At 53.0% G+C, this 18,980-nt stretch overlaps 2 protein-coding genes and 2 long non-coding RNA genes across 6 annotated transcripts in view; 2 read left to right on the forward strand and 2 right to left on the reverse strand.

The window, feature by feature from the left end:
- Window positions 1-2,202: 2,202 nt before the first annotated feature.
- Window positions 2,203-7,702, reverse strand: LOC120323629. 2 transcript variants are annotated; one of them, XR_005564284.1, is made up of 2 exons: window positions 7,351-7,702; window positions 2,203-2,507 (listed from the first exon to the last, which is right to left on the reverse strand). It is a non-coding gene; the product is annotated as an uncharacterized LOC120323629 (long non-coding RNA). The 2 variants fall into 2 exon arrangements; XR_005564285.1 differs by lacking the exon at window positions 7,351-7,702 and adding an exon at window positions 5,403-5,482.
- On the forward strand, window positions 5,641-7,916 carry TPBGL (trophoblast glycoprotein like). The gene has a single exon (XM_027723038.2). The coding sequence runs from the start codon at window positions 5,934-5,936 to the stop codon at window positions 7,005-7,007; it is 1,074 nt and encodes a 357-aa protein (XP_027578839.1). The 5' UTR covers window positions 5,641-5,933; the 3' UTR covers window positions 7,008-7,916.
- Window positions 7,917-8,354: 438 nt separating this feature from the next.
- LOC120323630 lies at window positions 8,355-11,146 on the forward strand. The gene is made up of 2 exons (XR_005564286.1): window positions 8,355-10,826; window positions 10,990-11,146. It is a non-coding gene; the product is annotated as an uncharacterized LOC120323630 (long non-coding RNA).
- A 2,489-nt stretch (window positions 11,147-13,635) lies between these two features.
- Window positions 13,636-18,980, reverse strand: part of PGM2L1 (phosphoglucomutase 2 like 1) — a 29,839-nt gene continuing 24,494 nt past the window's right edge. For both annotated transcript variants that reach the window (XM_027722672.2, XM_027722680.2), the window contains exons 13-14: window positions 18,660-18,793; window positions 13,636-17,633 (exon numbers count right to left, since the gene is read on the reverse strand). In XM_027722672.2, coding sequence (XP_027578473.1) covers window positions 17,531-17,633; window positions 18,660-18,793 — 237 coding nt within the window. In that variant the 3' untranslated portion in view covers window positions 13,636-17,530. The remainder of the gene's footprint in view (window positions 17,634-18,659; window positions 18,794-18,980) is intronic.

The following is an 18,980-nucleotide window of genomic DNA, read 5'->3' on the forward strand; positions in this document are numbered from 1 at the left end:
GACACTGCACTCCTCCATCCCTCAAAAATGGGATTTCTTGTTGTAATTTGGGCTGAAGGACAAAGACAGTGGCCAGGGAGAGTGAGGGAAGGTCAGGGAAAGACTTGGAGGAGGCTTGGACACGTCACCAGGGGTAGGGAGAGGCAAAGTTCTCCAAGCAGGAGCAGTCCTGCTACTCACATCTTGCAAAGCAGCCCAAGTTCCCCACAGCTCTGTTTGGTGCTGGCTGCTGCAAGCACAGCTCCATGAGACCTGCCCATGTGGGGGCACAAGGAGGCTCATCCACCCCACACCCACCCACAGTTCTGTTGCAACTCTTTGGGTTGGTTGGGGTTGGGAGGGACTTTAAATTCATCCAGTTCCATGGGCAGGGATACCTTCCACTAGACCAGGTTGCTCAGTCCCCCCTGCAAACTGGCCTTGCATCCCCAGACCCACCTTGTTTCACCTCTGAACCCCATCTCTTCCTCACAGCTCCACCAAGGACAGTGTCCAAGGCCACAGCATCACCATCAGGTGAGGACAATGCCTGGGTTGGATTCATGGGCTGCTCTGCCGGGACACGTTTTCATCACCTTTATTTGAACAACTTACCCTCTGGGTAAACCTCAGAGGCGACTCTATCCTTGCTGGGCTTTAGTTTGTGAATCTCCTAAGGCACGTTTTAAGCCAGCAGATCGCTGTGGTCCATAAAAGAAAATAGGATTCATTTTCCTGCCCCTCTTTTTGCTGCAGTTTCAGTCGGTGGTGCCAAGCCATAGCCCTTGATGCTTTACAGCCCTCACTAATGCACTGGTGCTTCCCAGAGCAAACTATTTATGACCCTGCCACAGAATGGAAGGTGGAAGGTCCCCATAGCAAGTTATTTATAGTTCTGCTGGTCCCTGGCCTCAGCTTTTCCCCCTGGAGCATCCCTCCTGCAGTCAGGAGGCAGTTTTATATGTTGCCATTAGCTCTGTTGTCACTCCTTGCTCAGAAATCATCATCAGTGTAGGGGTTTTTTTCTCAGTTTTTCAGGAATTCAGGAAGAATTCACCATAAACCTCACCTGCAGAGCCCATGCTCACCTCAGGGGAGCTGCTGGATGCTGCACACACCGTCCCACCAAAGCCAAGGTAGTCCCAAATACCATGAAAATCCTGTTGCCCGTGGGAGGTGGGAGACAAAGGCTGAGCTGTAATTTCAGGTTTCTGGAGATTATGGGACACTCTTCCATTGGCTTCTCCTTGTCTCCAAGGAGGCCAGAACAGGGCTGTCACTGGTGAGGGTCACCCCCAGTCACCTCCTGCAAAGGAGGAGTCTCAGCATGGCCACAGTTGCTCTTTTTGACCCCTCTAGACTCAGAACATGATTTATATCACCTGAATAATGCAAAACCAGGTTCTAACTCAGTGTTTCAGCAGCTGGGAGACAGAAATTCCCTGAGGGGGCGAGGTGCACAGACCTCCCCAGCTCACTGCACCCCAGTGTGGGACTGGCCACCAGTTTGCTGGGTGGGAGAAGCCCCCAGAGCTTTTTGCAGGGACCTACCCCAAGCACTGCTGGCCCTGGTGTGTCCCCCAGTGCAGATCCAGGCAGGACACATCCCCATCCCTGCTGGGGTTTGCAGGGAAGTGTTTTTTGCAGGACTGTAGCACTCCAGTGACACCAAATCTGGGTGGCCACCACTGAGCACCCCCAGGGAAGCCCAGCTGGGCCCATGCACCACCTTCATCCTCACCTAAACCCCAGCAGACACAGAACAGGCAGGGACGGAGGAGAGTGAGGCCACAGGAGCCCCTGTGCCCCCCCCCTCTTTTTATCCTACATGGCCCCAGGCAAGGAGATCCATTCCCACCATCATCATCATCATTGCACAGCCTCGTGGGGGCAGGAACCTCCTCCCTGTCACCACCCACCCTGCAAGGATGGAGAGGGACACCCAAGCTTCCCAAGCCCAGGAGCAGGCTGCTCTGAGTGGGTGCCCCCATAGCAGTGTCCCCAGCTGGCAGCCCTGATCCCAAAGATGCCCATCCTTCCATCCTGGGAAGGAGCTTTGAGTTCAGCTCTGCCATCAGGACTTCAGGGTTCCTGGGAGCTGCAGCCCTGAGCTTCCATTAAATATTCTCCAGGTGCTGTGAGTGATCACAGGTGAGGTGTAATCTGTCCTATCTCCATTACTAATTGTCAGCTCCAATGTGAGTGATTGTGACCCTCCCCCAGTTCAAAGTTGAGGAAATGTGTATCTTTTTATTTGCTTGGTGTCGTAGCAAAAGCTCAGCTGGCTGCCAATGGAAAACATCCAGGGAAACACATGTTGGAACCACGGAGGGAGTGGCAGCCCATCAGCTGCTTCACTCCCTTGGCTTCCACCTGACTTGAGAATTTGGGATGCTCAAGCAGCTTTGCATCAACCATGGCCTGGGAATAAAGCTCCACCACCATCCTGCTCATCTTCTCCAGCAGCCCATGTCATTGACACATGGTTTCCAAGCCACTCATTAAAGTCTGCAAGTGGATTTGTCACCCTGAAAAGCAGAGAAATATTATTATTAATGATAATAATAACCACCACCACAACAATCACAATCACCACAACAGCTGATTTCCAGTGAAATACAGAAAGACAAGCAGGTGGGGGTTTCTGCAACCATGAGGGAGACAATACAATGAAGGAGCAATTTGGAGCCCTTTGCCCTTTACCCATCCTGCAGCAGCCAGAAGGTGTCAGGCAGATAATTAAACAGCACCACTGTTATCAGTTGGTTTAGCCACACCAGGGAATCAGTGATGGACAGAGGTGGGTGTCCACTGCACTCCAGTAATCCTATTTATTATCCTTTTTGAATGTATGTACATGGCCTATATATTCACTCTTGCCATTACAGACTGGTCCTGGTTGTGGGGATGGGTGGGAGGTAAAATGCACATGAAATTTTATGGGAGACATTCTTCCCCTCCTCTTTTAGCAGCTCAAATGCACAAATCACAGAATCATGGAATGGTCTGTGTTGGAAGTGACCTTGAAGCTCATCCAGTCCCACCCCCTGCCACAGGCAGGGACACCTCCCACTAGCCCAGCTTGCTCCAAGCCCCGTCCAACCTGGCCTTGGACACTTCCAGGGATGGGGCAGCCACAGCTTCTCTGGACAACCCGTGCCTGCCCACCCTCCCGGGGAAGGATTCCTTCCATGGGACACACAACCTGCCCACTTCCAGAGCCCCTCCCAAGAGCACGACCAGACCGTGACACTCTGGCTTTGCTGGGAGCTGACCCTGTGCTGGGCTGGCCCAGCTCCCAGATCCCATCCCAGCGTGAGGCTCCCGTGAAAGCTGGGCAAATGAAGAGCTCATCCCTTTCCTCTCTCCTGAAGCAGAGCCACCCCTGAGCTGTTTGCAGCCAGCTGAGGTATTGGTGCCCAGCTTTGGCAGAGCAAGGCTGTGGGAGGAGAAGGGCTCTGAGCCAACAGCCCGGTTTTCCAGGCCCCGTTCTCCTCACCAGGAGGTTGGTGGACCCTGGGATGGATCATTTACAGCTGGTAACAAGAGGGTTTGCTTTTATTTGGGGATGTGAGGACCTTTTGAAGCAGCACAGGACCTCCGTGATGAGCAAACACAGACCGAACGCCTGTGATCAGCCTCCTGTAACCTCTCTAGCACAGGAGTCCCCTCCCCAAATGATCCCATGTCACATCCATAAATTCATTGCATCTCCTTTTCTCTCTACACCTCAGGTGGGTGTTCGTGATTCCCTTGGGACCAGCTGTGATGGGGACAATTTCCCCCCCCAAGATGAGAATGGGGCCACCTTGAGTCACAGGGCAGTGACTTTTCAGGACCATATCCAGCTGGCACAGCTCACTACTTCTTGCTACACCCAAAGGGGATAAGCCCTCCCAAATCAGGGGAACTCCCAAGCTTTCTGGGAGTGGAGAGTGCCACGGAGAGGACTGTGACTCCTTGGGAGGGTCAGCCCGTGCAGGCTGAGGAGCATCACAGGCAAAAATGCTGATGTAAGCAAACCCATCGTGGCATGGGGAGGGAGACTGTGCCCTCTGGACTATTTCTGGCTTGTTTTTCCCAACTATGGAGCCACTGATCTATGATATTGTCAGTGCTGTGACTAAGGGCTCTGCAGTTGGAGTCACATCGAGCTGGAGTTGGAGAGAGGGATGTGAGTGGCTCTCGGGGGACCGGTAATGGGAGAGAGCCCTTCACCTCCTGTTTACACTTTAATGCCCAGTCAGGTCATTCATTATTTATTGCTAATGTATTTATAGAGCATTACCAGCACGCAGGAGCTCTGCAGACAGCTGGGGGAAAGGTGCTCTCTCCTTTGGATATTGTGGGATTAACAGGGCAGTTAAACACAACACGGGCTCTGCTGACCCACTGCCTCTGTACCCTGGAGGGGCCAACTTTCCCCTCCTGGATCTTGTGGCTTTTCCATGAGTGTTTGTTTTTTCCCTTGTGGGTTGGTGTAGCATTTTCTCCATGCATCTGTTGGGCCCTGGACACACAGCAAAGCCTGGTTGTGGGCCCCCGAGGCACCTGCTCCCTCATGCCCACTGATCTGCACCCTTGTGCTGGCCATCACAGTCCAGCACTGTGGGGTTCCACTTCTTTGGGGTGAAGAAAAATCACCCTGATGACTCCAGGTCAGCCAGTAAGGTCCTAATTCACTGCCTTCCCTTGCCTCCTCCTCTCCTTACCGTTCAGGAACCAGCTCCAGCTTTGACCACGAGAATCAGCCCCACTGGACCTGCCCACCCACAGCTGCATCACATGTCTGTTCTGTTTAAATGCAAATCTTTGATACCATCTTAAAATATGCACCAATTAACTCAGCTGTGTCCAGTTCCACCTGGATCTCTGGATGCCAATGAATCCATTAGCAGCCCTGTCCAACCTTGCCTTGCAGACTTCCAGGGATGAGGCAGATATCAGTTATCACCTGGGAGGGTGAAGGGACCCATGCAGTCTTGGAAGCAGAGGGACACAACTCTGCAATGCTCAGGGGTGCTGCAGGATGTCCGGCTTGTGGGGCAGGTCAGGGAATGGGGACCAAGGCTAGGAGGGGAGCAGGACAGCCGTAGATCCTTCCCGGGCTGGAGAGGGGCTGACACAACCCCAAATCCTGCCTGAGAGGGAGGCGGACTGAGACAATCCCCCAAAATCCCCCTGGGACAGAAGCGGACTGATACAACCCCAAATCCTCCCTGGGATGGAGCAGGACTCAGACAACCCCCCGAATCTCGCTTGGGCTGGAGGGGGACTGATGCAATCTCCCAAATCCTCCCTGGGACGGAAGGGGACTGAGGTAATCCCCCAAATCCTCCCTGGAATAGAAAGACACCGTGACAGCCCCCATCTCCTCCCCAGGGCTGGGTGGGGACACACTGCACCATCCTCCCAGCTCCCACCTTGCTGGGTGCCGGACAGCTCCCAAATCCTTCCCGGGCTTGATGGGGACCGAGACAGCTCCTAAATCCTCCCCGGGCTTGATGGGGGCCGCGACATCCCCTAACCCCTCCCCGGGCTGGAAGAGGACAGAGCCAGCCCCCTCCCCCCGCAGCGGCGGGGTCTAGGCGGGGACCGGTGCCGAGCCGAGCTTAGCCGAGCCCGGCTCAGCTCCCCCCGACGGCCGCTGCCCGCGGCGCTCCGCCGCCCAGCCCGCAGCGCCGGGCAGCCCCAACCCGTCCCCTTCCTCCTTCTCCTCCTCCTCCTTCTCCTCCTCCTCCCCCTCCACCCCCCCAGCCCGATTTGGGCAGCGGCGCGCCCAGCGCTGCCGGCAGAGCCGCCGTGTGCGGGCGCCGCGCCGGAGGCAGCTCAGCCCCGGAGGGGGGGCTGCGGCGAGGCAGGAGCGACCCCCGCACGCCCCTCCGTCCCCCCGCAACCCCTCCCCCATCGCGCCCCGGCCCCCCCGCCCTGCCCTGCATGCCCGCGCAGGCAGCATGGCCCGCAGGCAGGCGCGGGCAGCGGGCGGCGGGCGCTGGCTGCCCTGGCTGGGGCTCGCCCTGCTGCCGCTGGCCGTGCCCCCCGCCGCCGCCCCCGGGGGCTGCCCCTCCGCCTGCTACTGCGTGGCCACCCCGGAGCTGGTCACATGCCGCTACGAGCGGCTGGAGGAGCCCCCGAGGGAGCTGCCGGCCGCCGTCCACAACCTCAGCATCGCCGGCAGCAACCTGAGCATCCTGCCCCGCGCCGCCTTCGCCGCCCGCCCGCTGCGCGACCTCCGCCTGCTCCGCCTGCGCCACGACAACATCCACACCATCGAGGACATGGCCCTGCAGGGCCTGCCCGCCCTGCGCACCCTCGACCTGAGCCACAACCCGCTGCTCTCGGTGGCCGCGGGGGCCTTCGCCGGGGTCCCGCTGTTGCGCACGCTGCAGCTCAACCAGGCTCTGCTGGCGGCCCCGCTCGAGGAGCAGCTCGCCCTGGCCATGCAAAACCTCACCCTGCGGCGCCTGGAGCTGGCGGGCAACGCTCTGCAGGCACTGCCGGCCTCCCTTCTTCCCCCCGGGCTGGAGGAGCTGGACCTGCGGAACAACTCCCTGCAGCGGCTGGCGGCCGCCGAGCTCCGCAGCCTGGAGGCGCCGGAGCTGCGGGGGCTGCGGCTCAACCTGGGGGCCAACCCGCTGAGCTGCGACTGTGCCCTGCGGCCCTTCCTGGCCTGGCTGCGCTCCGCGGGCTCCCGGGTGCTCGACGCGCGCAGCCTGCGCTGCGCGGGCCCCCCTGCCCGGCGCGGGGCCGTGCTGCTCCGCCTGCGGCCCGAGGAGCTCGTGTGTGCGGCCAGCGAGGGCGGCGAGCCCGGCCAGCTAGAGACGGCCTCCTACGTCTTCTTCGGCATCGTCCTGGCGCTCATCGGCATCGTCTTCCTCATGGTGCTCTACCTGAACCGCCGCGGCATCAAGCGCTGGCTCCACAACCTGCGCGAGGCTTGTCGCGACCAGATGGAGGGGTACCACTACCGCTACGAGCAGGACGCCGACCCCCGCTGTGCCAGCGCCGTGGGCACCCCCGGCCTCTGACGGCACCTTCGGCATGACCCGCCGTGCCCCTCGACGCCTCTCCGCTCCCAACATCCACACCTCGCACTAGCCCCGTCCATCCCCTTGCCATGGCACCGCCGAAAATTAGTCTCCGAGGACGAGCCGGGAGCGGGTGCTGGGGGGCAGCAGAGCGGGGTGATCCTGGAGGGCTCTCCCTGCCCGTGCCCTCACCTTAGCGCTGAATCCCACAGGGGACCAGGCTGGATCCATCCCCCCCTTCCCGGTGCCCGCGGGCAGGGGAAGCACACCGGGATGGGCCCCGCGGGGTGCTGGCAGGCAAGGCCTCGGTGTTCCCCGGAGGATTAGGAGCCTCTTCCCACACCTGCTCTCCAGCGGCGGGTTTTCCTCGGCGGCCCGCGGGATTCCAGGCTGCCGGCGGGAAGCGGCACCGCGCGCGCGAGTGTTTGCTTGGCGCATCCAGGCGATACCCGAAACTGTCCTCCTGGATGTTCCTGGAGCCTGGACTTGACTTTGACCATGTACAGCTCTCTTTCCTATTAGATTTCTATTTGACAGATGCAAAGTTCAACTCGATTTCTTTTCTTTTCTTTCGCTCCAAAGAGGGAAACACACTGTCCAGCCGCCCCCCGCCCCCGAGAAGCGACGTGCTTGCCGAGCCCGTTTATCCATTTAGTTTTGTTCCATGGCATTTCCAGCTCGTTCCAGGCACAAAACGATGCAGCTGCGTAGGAAACGCCTCCGTTTGCTGCGTGCATGTTCCCCGGGGCACTTTTCTGACTCTGAAATCTATCGTAGACTCGGCTGTCTCGGCACTTTGTTATTTAAAACGAGCGAAGCAGAAGCTCCCGTCCTAATTCCCCCGCCCGTGTTTGCTTTAGTGCCTGTTACTATATCCTAGAGCAAATATATTGAAAGCTGCACCCACTCCATCGTCTATTTTCTCTAGAGCTCCTTGCAATGATTTCTAAATATCCCCGAAGTTAGTGTGGCTGGTTTGCCAGAGGAAGGCAGCTCTGGGCTTCTCCGTGGTTTCTCTGGTGCTTAGAAACTTCTTTTCCTGGGCTGGTTTGATGGCTAGGGATTGCAGAGAGGTTCTGTCGGGCTTGTGCACAGGTCTCAGGCTCTGCCTGTCTTAATCCTTCCCTGGGGCTCAGGAAAATTGTCCAGGAAATAGTTTTCTAAAGCAGGTTTTCTCTCCCGGGTGGTTTGGCACCTAATCCATGAGACACTGGAGTGCTGAGCATCTACAGATGCAGGGCTGCGATTCCCAGTGCTTCCCGAAAGGAAGCTTTTGCAGTGTGGCATCTTAAAATGCTGAATTCCAGTGCTGGGATGAAAACTGGAGTGTTGCTCCAGGAGATTTTGATCCATCTGTTTGCCTTTCTCCATAGGGGGAGGGTGATACAGCTGCTCCTGATCCTCAGGAGCAGCTGGTATTCGGTGTGCTGGGTTAGTAAGGGAGAGTTTTCTGGGAGTTGTGTTCCCTAAGATTATGTGTGGACTCAGCTGCTGGGTGGAAAGCTCTGCTGGAGGAAAATACAGTTATTTCCTACGCCCCAGAAGGATGTTTCTGGTGCAAGACCCTTTGCATTTTGTCCCTTTTCTTCTTCCCTTTTTGCAATTTTCCCCACCTGAACTTCCTCCCCTTGAAATCCCAATATCAACATGGTCAAGCTGGGAAAGGGGAGCTGGAATAGAGCCTGGATTCTGGTAGGGATATAGCACTGGGCACCAGAATAATTGTCCTGAGTGTTTTGGACTAGTCCTGCTGAGCGGGGAGCTGGTTCCTGATGAACCCTGAGAGCACCCTTGCTCAGATCATCTGAGAAACTTGTTGCATTTTGGGGATCTTTTCCCGAGGTTTCCTCCCCACTGTAGGAGCTTGTGGGCTCTGGTCCCACTTTGCCACCTCATGCAATGAGGGAGGGGGAAGAAATCTCAGCCTGCCCCTCACCTTCATCCACTTCCCTGCTTCCTCTCTTCACTTCCCCCCCCTGTGCAGCCGAAATGCAGCCCCTGAGAGAAGAAAGGGCTGTGGGGTGGATTTGCACATGTGGCAGAGCATGGCCCAGGCTGTGACTCCACAGGCACAGCAGGTCATGGGGATGGAGGTGGGAAACCCTGGTGAGATTTAACATCTTGCAAGGAGAAGTCTGGAGAGCACTGCAGGCAGAGGGGCGGTTGTTGGATCAAGGAACACCAGAGCCTGGGATAGATAACAGGAAAGAAATCACCTCCAGGATATAGGAAAAGTGGCCAAACACATCCTGGCCTCAAAGTCCCTTGACTAACAGGGTGGGCTGGTGTGTGCAGATGGTTGCTCCAGCTTTTCATGAGGCTGGAGGGAGGGATGTGGTGGCTTTCAGGCCCCAGGGATGAGAGTTCTTCTCCTTTTGGCACTGAGCAGCAGGAGGTTGGGAACATCCTGAGTGCAGCAAGACCCTGTGTGTGTGCACTGACCCCCTCCAGGGAGGCAAAGCCCTGGGGTGTGGGTGGATAACCAGCTGTAGGAGCATAATTCCTGTGGCTTGTTAACATCAACATTACTCAGTGCAGCACATACCCCACGCATGACAAACCAGCAGGATTAGGGAACCTTGGGATTAGCGAATTGTCACCGAGCTGAGACTCAAAATGTGCTTTTTGGGTTCCCAGAGACAGCCCTGTGTTTGGAGAAGCCCATCTGTTCGCGTGCGGTCCCTTTCCATGAAGGGGAATGTGGACCTCCCAGTGTCCCAAGCCCATGGCTGCTGCTCGAGTGGAAAGTTACCCCAACAGCTCCTGAAGCCAGATGAATTTCAGGATATGAACAGCATCTGTGATAGGAATCAAGCAAAGGATGCTCAGAGCCCCCTGCAGTGGCTCATCACCGAAAAAGAGGAGGGGGGGAAAAAAAAAGCGCAAAAATGCCTATTTATATGCCCTCCAACTGAGATGCCACCAGCACTTTGCAGCCCAGAGTGGGCTTTCAGATCTGCTTTTCCTTCCTTATTTTCCAAAGAGCTCGGAGGTTCTCCTGGGCTGATCCAGCCAAGAGGCAGGCAAGGAGGTGGATGTGGATGGAGCCAGAGCTGTACCAGGATCCCCTCCCTGCCCTGCCTGCACCCACCTGCCCCCACACACATCCTTGGGGGGTTCAGGTGCTCTGAGTATCGCAGGTGTGTTCCAACTTGCTCCATGGTGCCAGAGCTGTAGGAAAGAGGCTGAGGGTGGTCTCCTTTAGTGCAGAAGAGGCCAAAAGTCCCAGTATGGAGTGCAGCTGGATTTATCCAGGGGAAATAACTGAGCTGGAGTACCATCCTTGTCCCCACTGAGTGTGGGGTTGTGATGCTCCTACCCAGGGGCAGGGAAGGAAATCAACCACCAGCTGCCCCCTCCTGATAAAAATACACAGAATTAATAATAATTAATTCTCCCTGGGCAGCTTCACCCCTGAGAACCTTCACACCAGGCTCCCTCACCTTTCTCCTCTGTTATCAGGGATTAACGCAAACCTACAGAGGGAGGAAAAATACCCCTCTGCTTTTCACTTTTTCCTTTAGAAAGAGCGAGACGGAGGTGTTACCCTCATGCCTTGGGGAAACTGAGGCATGAACAAAGCAGGAGTGAGTTCCTGAGAGCAGAGAAGGCTTTGGGCAGGGGAAAAAAAACGACAGAAATGGATTTCAGACCTCAGCAGGACTCAAGACTCAGGGCAGCTGTGGGATCTCCAAGCCCAGGACAATCCCTGCTCCGTTTGTCCTTCATCCAGCTCAGAGGTGGCTCCTGCACCCTGTTAAAGAAATTGGGATTATTGAGGATCCCCCCTATTACCTGTGGATGCTTCTAATTAGCCAGGTTGGGATAATTCTGGGGGATGGAAGGTCCTTGCTGAGCACTGACCTGCCCCTGGCAGCAAGGAGGGGGTGGAGGTGACAACACCAGGGATCTGAGGGCTTTTCCTGAGGGAGAGGGGCTGGGGACACTCAGTTGGGCCAGGGAAGCAGGTCAAAGCCCCCAGCAGCAGCAGAGCCGTGTGTTTTCCCAAGCCTGACTCCAGGCAGCCCCAGAGGGAGCTGGCACAGCACTGCCCGGGCAGATGGGCAAGGACGTGTTCCCACTAATCTGCCCCAATCTGGATTATTTTTCCAAATAAACTTGCTTTCCCAGCTGTTTTATACAAGATTTTGGCACGTTGGGGACAGGTGGGGTTCTGGGGATGGGGGAGAAGCTGTCGGGGTGGAGGTGATGGAGGGGTGTCCCTGTGCCCTCGTCTGCGTGGAGAGGGGGGACCAAAACATCTCTGAGGTGGTTTTGGCAGCACGTCACCCAGTTCCTGAGGCTGGGATCATCCCGTGGTGCCTTCTGCGGGCAGGGTCTTCACTGAAGTTTTCTCCTATGAAAATCCACTGAAAAAAAATTGATGCTGAGGGGCTGGTGTCACCCCACCCCATCTCCCATCCAAAGCAGAGCTAGGATCTTCTGCAGCTCCCACTGGGATAAAACAGCACAGAAAATCCCTCTGGCGCTGCATGCCCAGGATGATCCACATCAGCCAGTTTCTGGGGGTTTGGGGATCTCTCAGGGAGCCAGGGGGAGCAGGATCAACCCAGGGCACATCAGTGTTGGTCCCTGCTCCTGTGTAAGGACACACCAGCACAGCAGTCCTGTGGAGCTGCTCCATCCTCCCAGCATGTTTCCCAGCCCCTCAGCAGCCTGACATTTACAAATCCCTATTTTTAGATGATCTTCATCCCTTTTAATTGTTCAGGTGGCTCAGAGATGCTGCTCTGCACGGGCAGGACAGATCCCTGAGCCCCTGTTTTTCTCTTCCTCTGTGCCTCAGTTTCATTTTGGAAAACAGTGGAGTTGACTACCATTGACTCCAGGGACCATGTTTTGGGGGATGTTGGTCCCATTCCAACCCCAAACCCTCTGATGGGACTTCAGGAGCTCCATACACACAGAAACCATTCCTTAACTTCCCCAAATAACATCACAAGAGGAGGCAACCAACCCTCATCCCTTCTTGCTGCCCTGACAGCACCAGCAGCCCAGCACCCACGGCACTACCCTCATTCTCCCATGGCAAGGTGGAGCCAACCAGGACCTATCCACGAGCCCCCAGGGAGCTGAGCCCAAGGGACAGCCCACACAGGCTGGGCTTGGCATGTTAATTATTATTAATTTAGTTACTAAATTAACATTTAAATTGACAAGACCTAAATGTCAAGCCAGGCACCACTGCCTGCCAGCACTCCGGAGTTTCCAGCAGCCCCAGCGCTCCCAGGCTGATGTCCCCAGGTCCTGGTACTGTGCCAGCAACACAGAAAGACCCTGGAACCTTCAGGTTCCCAAACTGCTCACACAGGCCCTGAGGAGGCTGCACCAGCCCAGTCATGCTGTTCCTGGGAGAAGTGTCTCTGTTCAGCAGGGAAGCAGCAGGACCTGGTGCCAGGGTCCTCCTCTCTGTGCTGAAGCACATCCCACTGCTCTGCACCCCAATCCCAAAGCCCAGGGTGCCCACACACGCTCAGGGGGTGCAGCTGGCCAGTGGCAGCACCCCCAGGGCTGTGTTCCTCTGCCTGGGCTGCTGGTGACATCCAGTGCTGGCTCCTGCAACTACAGCCCAGTGGAGCCTCAGCCACGTCCTGTGTCCCCCACTCACTGCCCTGCTCTGTCCATGTGTCCTGCTGCTCTCCTCACTCCCAGCCCAAACAAACCTGTCCATCTCCATGTCCCTCCCCTGTCTTCTGACACCACAACCCCTCAGAAGGGGTAGGGTTAAGTCTCTCCCTAGAGACCTGCCCAGCCCTTGAGCTGCCCGGCACAGGACAACGGGTGGTAATTTGGAGTAGTTCTGGGGAGCTGGGAGAAGGGCTCCAAGAAGAGCCTTACAAAGGAGATAAAACCACCACTGATATGCAGGATGAAGCCTGTGGCCATCACTGAAGGGATGCAAGAACCTTCTTGGATGTGCTGCTGTGCCCTCAGGAACCACCTTCCATGAACCTCCACGGTGTTTTAACCTTTATATTTAAAGCCAAGCTGGAGAGAGCTTCTAGCACCTTCCAGTGCCCTAAAGGGGCTCCAAGCAAGCTGGAGAGGGACTTTGGACAATGCCCTGGAGTGCCAGAACAAGGGGGAATGGCTTCCCACTGCCAGAGGGCAGGGTTAGAGTGGACATTGGGAAGGAATTCTTCCCTGGGAGGGTGGGGAGGCCCTGGCACAGGTTGCCCAGAGAAGCTGTGGCTGCCCCATCCCTGGAAGTGTCCAAGGCCAGGCTGGAACAACCTGGGCTTGTGGAAGAAGCCCGTGGCAGGGGATGGAACTGGACAAGTCCCTCTCCAATTGCCCAGTTCCCTGGTGGGACAGGATGTGGAACTAAAATCCCTTTGGGGCCAGTCCCACCCTTGGATGGGTCTGCTCTCTCCTGCAGTGCCCACCCCAGCTCACCTGCAGGACAGGCTGCTCCTCTCCCCATCCCCTTTTCCCTCAGACAGACCCTCTTCCCTCCCTTTGCCAGCTCCCTTCCAAGCTGCTGCTTTTTCCTTAAGCAACTTCATCCCAAAATTCTTTAGATATCCAAGTGCCGCATGGATATTCCCCCAGCTCAGCTTTTGGGGCAACAGTGTTTGGCTAAAGAAGATGGAAGAAATCGGAAGGATTGCAACTACAAAGGGAACATTTTATTATTTTTAACACTTCATTCAGCTAAATCCACATAGCAATACACAGAAACTCTTCAGAAAAGTGCAAATTATCACTCTATTTTGTAATATGCCCAAGTTTTACAGAACAGACACTGGGTAAATGGGAGCACAGATCCAGAACTCCCCAAGATTCCAGGCAAGGGAAACAATGCAACTTCAGATACTTCAATCACCTTGAACAGAGCTACTCTTGAGCAGGGGGCTGGCAAATGTTCTGGGGATCAAGTTGGGCTGGAACCACCCAGGTGTCACCATGCAGAGAGTCCCCTCTCAGTCAGGGAGACAAGAGGACAAGAAGTGGGGGGAAAGACAAAATAAAGTAGTAACAATATGAGTTTTAAAATTAAAGGGAACATCCACGTGCTTCCTAAAGCAGCACACACATTCCACCTGCCTCACTCCACCTTGTGGCTTCTCCATCAGTGCTCCCAGAATTTCACAAACACGCTGTCTTTAACAACACAGGAGCTGAAACCCGTAATCCTTCAGGAGCCTGGCAGAGAGGGCACACAAAGTGCTACCTGAGCACAGATAAACCAGGGAATAACACCAGGAATGTCAACATGCAGGTAACCACCAACCTGGGACAGCAACAGCTTTGGATCAGTGAGGGCAGGGAAGGGAGCCCCGGGCAGAGTGTGGGCAACTCCCCTCGACCTCAACCACAGAGGGTTTCACATCTTCACCTACCCTGTGGACAACACAAGTGCATGTCCCCTCCTTAGAAGAAAGAGCTGAGGGAAATTAGTAGCTCCTCAGGCAACATCCCAGTTCTCCCACAGCCCAAGGGAATCCCAGCTCCTCTGAGTCACATCCTGCTGGGAATGCAAGGGAGGCAGACCTGGCTCAGCACCCCAACACCAAGTGGGGGCTACTCCGCTCCTTTGGGCCACAGCCAGCCTGGTGCTGGAGGTTTCCAGCCCACCTTTCCCTGTTAAACACATTCCCTCCTTCTCTCTCTTGCCAGAGTTTATGATTCCCTCATGACTTGACAGGAATCATCCTTTGGAGATGCAGGAGAGACATGGGCAGCCCTTGAAACTATTTAAGCCACACACTGGACGGTGTTTCACAACTAGAATAAGAAATCCAGCTACAAGCTGTGTCTCACTGACACTGAGCCTTGCCGGGCAAGTCTCCCAAACTTGGAAAGCTCCTGTCCCAGACCCAGGGAAATACAGCTTTGCCACAGAGATTAAACCTGTCACATCAGAAGGGAAAAGGCAAAACCAAGCCCTCTGGGTTTTATCAAACACTAAACTCAACTCACTGGCCCTGTGATTGCAGTTTAAGTCAATGTCCAACCTTTAAAAAGGTGTATTTTACCTGGAAGCACCTCATGAACAACACCCAGGGTGTCCTTTGATCTGTGACCTGCTCCCTACTCAAGTCAGAAAAGCCTTTGTTCTTATCTGAGAAGCAGGAAAAAAAAAACAGCTGAACAACTGAAAGAAGGTTGTGCAGGAGCCAGATCAACTCTAACAAGATGCATAACAAAGTTACAGGGCAGAGAAACAAGAGAATTCCAGTCCTTCACAGTAACAGAGGTAAGGGATGCGAGATCAGAAGGAAATAAAGGAGTTCCACAAATGGAACAGTATAAATATATCCAACAGTTCCAATACAGTAGGAGAACAACAGTAGCAGCAGTTTCAAAAGAGCAAATAGTTATTCTACCCTTAAAGTACATTCAATACATTGTGCCTGTTGCTGTCATCCCAAAAGCATCACTAACAGCTACAACTCACTGCCAAACCCATCCATGGGAAGAATCCCAGATACACAACACCCACATCTGGGCTTTTTCATTTAATTAAAGATATTCAGACTATGAACAGTTATACCAACTTCTAACAGTGCTTATTCAAAAACCCAGATTGTCTTCATTTATAACACTTGGCTACTGATGCAAAGCAGATCTCTGGGAAATGGCAGATTCCTGCTCTTTGTAGGAGCACAAACATCACTCACAAGACAGAACTGCTACAATAACACAGCACACACACACACTGCTTTTTACAGCCTTTGTTCAAAGTTATGTCCCAAGTCACTTGTTCTCTTCTGTACCACCAGGAGAACAAAATCCTCAATGCTTCAGGGTTTAAACTGCTGCCAAAGGCAGGAATGGCAAAGAGTTCCTGCAAATTCGGTGCAGATCTGCACCTTTTTTAGAAAACTGAAGGCAAAGCAGCATCAGAAGTGCCTTCACACCTTCCAGACCTACCCAGAACTATACAACATAAGCATACTCTGATTTACCTGTTTCCCCCCCACATCAATCAAATGTACAATTAAAAGAACAAAAAAAAAAGGCAGTTTTTTGGCATTAGATACATTTCACTCAATGGCAGAACAATTTGGAGATACTTTCTCTTAAAATAAAAAATAAATAAATAGTGACAGGTCAGAATTTGTGCAACACAGACCTTCTGCAGCACATGTACATTCATATACATCAAAATACTTCTCCATGGATATAGTGCAGGAAAAACCCAAACCAAGGGGCTCTTTAAAGCCATGGAGAGGCAGCACACACAAACCCACCCTGTGCCATCCAGCTGGAAGGGTAAAATCAGATGGAGGACAAATCTGGAGAGTTAGCAATAGTGGCAAACAACAGCTTGAACTGAGGTGTATCTTGGGTTCTTCTCACATCACCTTCAACACAACAATTCAGTGCTGGGTTTTATCTACTTTTTATTTACTTCCTGTCAGTGATACCAGGGAGATGCCCAGAACCAGCTCTCCTGTGCCAAAGTGTGGCTTTGATCTTCTGAAGTACCACATCTCTGCAGGAGAACTTGTGCATTGGCTTATTTTTTTTGGAAATGTGATTAGCTGTATCACTTTCTACTCAGAAAACAGATAATGAGAAGTTGTTAAATATTTGCCCTAAGAGAGAAAGAAGAGCAGTATTTACAAAGCGCTACTCAAACAGAAATTAGCTGACAAGACATGAAAAAAAAATATCATGACTTAGTAACTCTGTCAGTGTCTCACCTCCACTTTTGTTTTAAAACAATATAAATTCAGGTCAGAAAAAAACAAAAAGTCACTGACTGAGTACAGAAAAACTTAATGAACACAGAAAAACCAAAAAACCTTAAGACCCTTGAGGGAGGTGGGACAAAAAAGAGCTACAAAACCTATGATAGTCAGAATGGGCAATTTAACTAATGACCAATTCCTGCTCCTTTGAAAGCCTTGGAAAGGCACTACACAATTCCAACCCCAAAGCAGAACTGCAGGTGTTGCCACTATTGTTTCACTGCCAAGTTTTTTAAGACAGACACAGAAAATGCACCAAGAACACCTTCACCAACAGAAGAATTAATTAAGCAGCTGAAAAATGTCAACAATTGGCCTAAACAAGAAATGCTGAGCTCTACTTCCATGTTTTTGGAAGCGCAGACCTGTTCTGAGGGTCACACAGAGCTGAGAGGAAGCAGCAGGATTTGTGTCAGTCTGGAGTGATCATTTCTACCTGACTTTCAAAGCTTTTCACACAAAGAAAATGTATTTTAAGTACCTGGAGTGAAGTTAAGACAAGATCCAGTGGCTAAGATCACCTGCCTTCAACACATCAGGGCAGTTCATTTACATTGGTGTGGGTTAATTAACCTTTTGGTCAAAAGGATGGAAAATTATAACAATTAATTCCACTGTTTTCTCCAATTTCCTCCCCTTTTTCTAGCCCAGACTTTGGTGAAAAGCCTGACAAAAGAATGCTGCTTCTTTACAGAGCAGAAATGCAGCTGTTTAACACACAGACACACAAACATTTGGAACTGATCCTGTTCTTGGGCCCTTTGTTCCACGTGGAGGCTCCTGGGAACACCCGGGACAGGTCTATGCCGAGCGCCAGGTCAGCCCATTCTTGTCAGGCTCGAGGAAGTTCTCAATCAGAGCCTCAATCAGCTTCTGAAGTTCTTCTTCCAGCACGCTCCTGTCACTGGAAAAAGGAACAACAAGGCCATGTCAGAGCTTTGGGGAACACCAGGGAGCTATTTAAAAATAAATAAATAAACAGCAAGACCTGAAGGGGATGGATTTACTCTGCTGTGCTTCCTATCAGCATAAACATGTAGAGACTCCAACCTGCTCCTTTTTGAGAGGGATTATCATGGAATCAGACTGATTTGGATTGGACAGGACATCTAAAGATGGTGCTCAGAGCCCTCTAGTGGCCCTTATTTTTCTCTTTAATTAGTTTTAATGAATACAGCAATAATAAGGTGGTGAGGCCCTGGCACAGGTTGTGCCCTCTTCACAATCTACCCCTCACTATCCACTGACCACCTAAATCTGACCAAGTATTCAGTGAGATGAACGCTCACCCTGAATTCAAGTATGTACAAATAAATACCAAACCGAGTCTCCTTTGTTTTCAATTCTCTGCCCCACAGAAATGTTGGGATACAAGTCTAAAAACAAGGACTCCTGCAACTCATGTTGGGGATCCAATCCAAAAGCTTCTCCTCACCATCTGGACTGAACTTCAGCTCCTCATTCTCACTCCTGATATCAGTGGTATAAATATACCCTGGATGGTTTTCCCACTCTCCTTTCACACTGGAAGCAGCTCAATCCAGGTGACTGCCAAAAGAGAATTGATCCAGCTCCCAACAGATTCCCAAAGGAAATAGGAGACTACCTGGCTTTAAGAACATTTGCCAGCAACAGCACAACCTAAGAAAAAGAAAAGACTGCACATGGTACATGGGTGACAAGGTCAAAGGCTGGATTCAGTCCCAGAGGTCTTTTCCATTTTCTGTGATTTCTTAACTTCATCACTTTTTAATTCTAAGTAAATGAGGAACTAGATTAACTAAACAAGCCTACTGTAGCAGATGCTGAAAACTCAGTATTTTTTTTCTTATCCACCACAGTGGAAATCCCTTATGAGCATCATTCATAATGTGCATCACTCTGGCCAGTTTAGGAGGCTGGAAGTCAGTTGAGGCTCAGGTTTGCTGACCTCTGCTCAGGCAGGGCACACATCTCAGCGTAGTATTTGATCTTTGGCTCTGTCCCACTGGTCCGAAGGGTGGCCACACAACCATTCTGAAACGTGAAGGTGATCATCTGACTGCTTTTGCTCACTGGCAGTACCTACGAAAACAACAACAAGCTTCTTTACTCCCACTGGAACCCCAATATCTGAAAGCCTGCTGGGCAGCTTAAGAGTTGCCAGAGCATCAGGTTCAATTAATTAATCAAGTCCATTCACTGCTGTACCAGAACAGTCAACACATTTCACATTTAAGCTGTTTTCTCCCCCAGTAACGATGTTAAGCGG

The sequence above is a fragment of the Pipra filicauda genome, unplaced genomic scaffold (assembly GCF_003945595.2).
Source record: "Pipra filicauda isolate LSUMZ 115617 unplaced genomic scaffold, ASM394559v2 scaffold302_size1215360_pilon, whole genome shotgun sequence".
Taxonomy (NCBI): Eukaryota; Metazoa; Chordata; class Aves; order Passeriformes; family Pipridae; genus Pipra; species Pipra filicauda.

What these genes read in the sequence shown, in the direction of transcription:
- TPBGL (XM_027723038.2), top strand. Translation starts at nt 5,934, where the DNA reads ATGGCCCGCAGGCAGGCGCGGGCAGCGGGCGGCGGGCGCTGGCTGCCC.